This window comes from Cebus imitator, unplaced genomic scaffold, assembly GCF_001604975.1.
Source record: "Cebus imitator isolate Cc_AM_T3 unplaced genomic scaffold, Cebus_imitator-1.0 Scaffold599, whole genome shotgun sequence".
Classification (NCBI taxonomy): Eukaryota; Metazoa; Chordata; class Mammalia; order Primates; family Cebidae; genus Cebus; species Cebus imitator.
In genome coordinates, this window is record NW_016107914.1 from 27,563 (window position 1) to 33,227 (window position 5,665).

General features: G+C 50.8%; 1 protein-coding gene across 1 annotated transcript in view; it reads left to right on the forward strand.

The window, feature by feature from the left end:
• Positions 1-956: 956 nt before the first annotated feature.
• TEX28 (testis expressed 28) overlaps positions 957-5,665 on the forward strand; it is a 15,173-nt gene continuing 10,464 nt past the window's right edge. The window contains 5 exon segments of the mRNA XM_017516638.2: positions 957-980; positions 1,128-1,188; positions 1,191-1,317; positions 1,319-1,428; positions 1,431-1,863. Of these exon segments, the coding sequence (XP_017372127.1) occupies positions 957-980; positions 1,128-1,188; positions 1,191-1,317; positions 1,319-1,428; positions 1,431-1,863 (755 nt within the window).

The following is a 5,665-nucleotide window of genomic DNA, read 5'->3' on the forward strand; positions in this document are numbered from 1 at the left end:
ATCTGGAAGGCACTTACAGTTTCACAGTAGAAACATGCCAGGCGCGGTGGCTCACGCCTGTAATCCCAGCACTTTGGGAGGCCGAGGCGGGCGGATCACTTGAGGTCAGGAGTTCGAGACTCGCCTGATCAACATGGTGAAACTCTGTGTCTACTAATAATACAAAAATTAGCTGAGTGTGGTGGCACACACCTGTAATCCCAGCTATTTGGGAGGCCAAGGCACGAGAATTGCTTGAACCCAGGAGGCAAAGGTTGCATTGAGCTGAGATTGCACCACTGCCTGGCCAACAGAGAGACTTGGTCTCAAAAGTAGAAACAGAACAGAGGCTGCACCTGAGCTGTCCCCCATCTCCCTCTCCTAGCTCCTTGCTCCCCAGTCTGCCCTGGTGGGCTGGGTTCCAGCTATGGTGCTCTTGCCATTTTTTATTTTAGAGGTAAGAGAACTGTGTCTCTGAGTAGCTTATTAACTTGCTCAAGGTCTCAGAGTGGGAGAGCCAGAATTTGAACAGGGCTCTTTGTTAAAAGCAATGTTACCCCCTCACCATGTGAGAGACTCCTTTTGTGTTACAATAGAATTTTCTACCCTAGACTGTCAGCTCTATGAGGCCAAGGAATGTGCCTGGCTTCTGTACCACATGGTAGGCACTCAGGAAAAGCGTGTGGAATGAATGATTGGATGGATGAATGAACCTGTTAGGATGCAAATCTCTCTGCCTACCTCTCCTGTCTCCCTGGGAGTAGCAATACAGCAAGCTGTAAGGGCTAATGGAAATGAGTTTATTCCACACTTTACAAGAACAGTTCTTTAGAAACGAGACCCACAGTTGGTCATTTTTGGAAGATAACAGGAGTGCAGGGCGGATGTAGAAGGGAGTCCGGCCACCTGTGGGTCGTAGTGAGGTCCACATTTAGAGCAAGGAGTCAGTCACTGAAAAGAGGGAGGGGGCCCTGAAGATGAACGTCGCCTCTCCAGTCTGTGTCAGGCCCATCTTGAATGCACAAATCTTGCGTGTGTAAGTATCCATACATATGTGGAAGTATTTTATGAAGTCATAACTTGTCCAATTCTCCTACCCTTTGCAACTGACAGAGCACCATCCTGTGCTTTCTTGTTTCCCAGTGTAGGCAGAACACACCAGGAGCCCCAGTGCAACTCTCCCCTCCAGTGTGCCTTCCTACAAGTCCTTGTCTCCAGTGAAGATGGCCCCAGTGGCCCGTCCAGCCTCTCAGATGGGGGCCTAGCCCAGAACTGACAGGACAGTGTCAGGCACCACATCCTCCACCTCTCAGAGCAGCTGAGAGTAGAGAAGGCGTCAGGATGACAATACTGTGAGCTACCTCAAGCTGGTATCCACGGCAGACTGGCGCCAGGTGCCACATGTCTGGCAGGCCTTCGAGAAGGTGAACCAGTGCACCGCTGCCACCATCGCCAGATAGAGCACAGGCTCTACCAGTGTCACCAGCAGCTCTGGGAGATGGAGGAAGGCCGCAGGCCCAGGGGCTTACTGCTGATGGCAGAAAGCGACCCAGCCAACTGCGAGCCGCCCAGTGAGAAGCCCCTGCTTTCAGAGTGCCCCAAGCCAGGTGGGGAAGACGGGCCCGCCAACCTGCCTGATGCCAGCAGACCCTTCACCCTGGAGAGTCGCTTCCCAAGCTTGCAGCAGGGGACAAAGAGACATATCCGCTCAGAGGCAAAGGATGTGGCCCAGCAACAAAAGCTGCTGTTGCAGAAGGTGAAGGAAGAGCTGGAAGAAGTCAAGAAGTTGCATGCCAGCCTCCAGGTGTCCCGTCACAGCCTAAAGGAGAGGTCTCTGACCGACCTGGAGCTACTGCTGGAGTCCCTTCAGGAGGAGAAATGTAGGTGAGGCTTTGGGGACTGGAAGCAGAGGAGGAACTACTCCTGGGAGCCATCTGTGAGAGGGCGAAAGGGAGCCAGGACATGGGCCCGGAGAGCAGGCTGAGAGGCCAGTTGGAAGAGCCAGCCCCCTCCCTGCAGTCCCACATCTGCCTTGACCCTTGCTGGTGAAAATGCTCCAGCTCAGCGGCCCCTGCCAGGTGTTTGCAGTGGCACAGCAGCTGGCCCTGACTCCAGTGGCAGGAGACAACATGGGGGCAGCGAGAGTCCAGCAGACACCTGGCACTAGTCAGGGAGGCGGCGTCCTCTGGCCCCAATCTGCCGGGAAGGTCAGGACTAGAGTCGCCTCGCCAGCTCTGGTCTCTTCACCTAGCTGAGCTGGGGCACAGGTCAGGTCTTAGATACTTATTTGAAAAATGACTGCCTTCTGGTGAATGCTTACTCTGCACTGTGCAGTAGCTCCATTTTCTTTCCCCTTGCAGATGGGGCTAGGGCCCACCAATTAGAAAAAAAAAAGGCAAGCCCAGTCTCTCGACAGATTCTTTCCATTCCTACTGGGAGCGTTGTCTGGGTTTCCATGAGGCCTCAATGGGTGCCGCATTCTGTCCCCTCACCTCCGTGTGTGGCTAATTAACTCCAGTCCCTCTAGCGGTCTGGCGAGGGAGGCAGCGATTCACTTAGGTGAGCCAAGAGTCCCAGCATTTGCATGGAAAGAAGAAGCCCGCAGTCCTTTTAGTGCCTACCTGGTGCAGGGCAAGAAGCAAGTGGGAATCATCCTCTAGTTTTCCCAGGGACATCTTGTCAGTGTTTACATGGCCTAAGAATCTGTTAAATGACAATCAAAGAACATTATAGGGAAACCATTACCAATTAGATGACCAGTCGGAGTTGCATTTTGGAGGTTATTTTCATAGTGGCAACCAAGTCTAAAATCTTGGGAGCATTAAAGACTCTTTGTCAAAACCACACTTACCCAGTCAGCTTTCTGTTCAGCAAAAACAGAGCTTGCTGGCAGTTACTGACTTCCCTGCATGTTTCCAAGCCGCACAGGCCAGTGAGAATGCTGTGCTTGGAGAAACTTAACCCTCTCAAATCCCAGTCTTTCACCACCTCTTGATACGGGGGTGGCTGCAGGGGAGCAGGGCAATACTTCTGTCTCTCCCCCCTCAGACTTTTGCTGCAAATTCTAGAAGCCTGTGTTTCCGACCCAGTACCCGCCCCCACATTGGACTGTGACTTGGGTGAGAGGCAAACTTTGATCACATTCATCCACTGGGATTTTTGGTTGTTTGCTGCAGCAGGGAGCCTGCCCTTATGATGTTCAGCGTGAGCAGAAGATCAGTTCTGCAGGGCCCACATCTACTAGGAGGAATGGAGGAAGGGCTAGTGATGATTTCACTGTTGTCACGGGCTCGTCACTCAGTTCTGGAGCACCAGGTTAAGTGGCATTGTTCTGTGGCCCTCAGATACCCACTTTCTGGATGGGGAAGTGGAGTCTCACAGAGGCACGAGCAGGCAAGGTGGCCCGTAAGCACGGACCTGAGAGCATTTCACCACGCCCTGGCTGTGTGGCTAAGTCAGGTGCAGGGGACACAGGAATTCATGGCATTTTAAAAACATGAACTGGACGCAGAGGTGTTTCCACAGGCCCCTGTGACGGTTGCGTCTCCTCTGGTGCATCACAAACTGAGAATCCGCACTGCAAGTCCCGTGCCGTTTCACACAGTTAAATCTGTTTGCTTTCAAGAGGGTTGTTATGGTTTTTATCGTTATGGCTTCTTTTTAACTTGGTTTTGACATGACTCTACTGAGAGTGGCCATAGCCGAGATACCCACTCTCTAGGAGAGCCCTGACCCATGGGAAAGTTAGGTGGGGATGTGTGTGTCAGGCGAGCCACAGTGAGGAGGCAGAATGAAAATGCACGAAACAGCAGAAATGGGCTGGGCGTGGGGGCTCACGCTTGTAATCCTAGGGCTTTGGGAGGTCGAGGTGGGCAGATTGCTTGAGCTCAGGAGTTTGAGATCAGCCTGGGCAACATAGTGAGAACTCGTATCTACAAAAAATGGAAAAATTAGCTGGGCGTGATGGCACGTGCCTGTAGTCCCAGCTACTCCGGAGGCTGAGTGGGGATGGGGATCCCTTGAGCCCGGGAGGTTGACGCTGCAGTGAGTCATGATTGCACCACTGCACTCCATCCTGGGTGACAGAGCGAGACCCTGTGTAAAAAAAAAAATAAATAGATAATGTATGAGTCAGATCGCAGAGACGTTAGGTGTGCTGATGAAAGGCAGAGGGGAAGTCTAGGGGCAGCAGAGAGCTGATTGAGCTCATCAGCTGAGCAAGAGCGAAGCGCAGAACCGGAAGGGCGGGGAAGCTGCAGAGCTGTGCCTGTTGTCAGCTTGTGTGATGTGATCCTACAGGCTTTCCTGCAGGGGTTGTGGATTGGATGGTTTAAAGAAAACGCGCAAAGGAGGGAACTGATTTACGTGACTCTGGTGTCCAAAGGAGGGAACTGATTTACATGACTCTGGTGTCGAGCATTAAGTTTTATTGTGCTCAGCAGCCATGGGATGTGTTGGGTTTTGGGTCAGTGAGGTGAGGACCACGTGGGCTATATTGCAAACAATCACATGGCAGGGAGGGAGGGGTGTTATCTAGGGCAAAGGTGACAGGGTACAACTGCTAAAGTTGGATGCTGGGGCAGCAACTATATTAAACGCATTTATGACAGGAGCTTACTTTTAAAAATAATTGATGTAGAAGTCACATAATGTGGAATTCACCATTTGAAAGCGTATAATTGAGTGGCATGAAGCACATCTGCAGCATCGTGCAACCATACCTCCGTCTAGCTGCCTAACACTTCACCACCCCGGAAGGAGACCTCCAGACTCACCATGCTGCCACTCCCTAGTCCCTCCTATCCTCGGCTCCAGGCACTTCCTAATCTGCTTTCTGCCTCTATGGGGTCGCCTCTTCTGGAGTTTTCGTATAAATGGGACCATACGATATGTGGCCCTTTGTGTCTGGCTTCTTTCACTGTGCACACTGTTTTCAAGGTTCACTGATGTTGTAACGTATCAGTGCTTCATTCTTCTGATGGCTGAATAATATTCTGGTGCATGGATAGACCACATTTTGGAGATTTGGGTTGTTTACATCTTTTGGCTATTGTGAGAAGCCCTGCTCTTAACACTCACACACATGCAATTTGTTTGTACACCGGTTTTTAATTCTTTGGGGTCTATAATCAGCAGTAGAATTGCTGGACTCTGTAGTGACTCTGGGTGTAATGTTTAGAGGATCTGCCAGACTCTTTCCACAGCAGCTGGGCCATTCTGCCTCCCCACCAGCGATGCACATCCTTGCTGCCATTTGTTGTTACCTATTTTTTTTTTAACCGATGTTACCATGAAGTGATATCTCATTATGAGGGCTGTCTTTCTTTTTTTATTTTTCCTGAGTCTTTCAATAGGCAAAAGTTCTTTCTTTCTTTTTCTTTTGAGATGGAGTCTTGCTCTGTTGCCAGGCTGGAGTGCAGTGGTGCGATCTCACCTCACTGCAACCTCCACCTTCAGGATTCAAGTGATTCTCCTGCCTCAGCCTCCCAAGTAGCTGGGATTACAGGCATGCGCGACCACGCCCAGCTAATTTTTGTATTTTTAGTAGAGATGTGGTTTCACCATGTTGGCCAGGATGGTCTTGATCTCTTAAGCTCGTGATCCGCCCACCTCGGCTTCCCAAAGTGCTGGGATTGCAGACCTCTTTCTTTTTTTTCTTTTTCTTTTCTTTTCTTTTTTTTTTTTT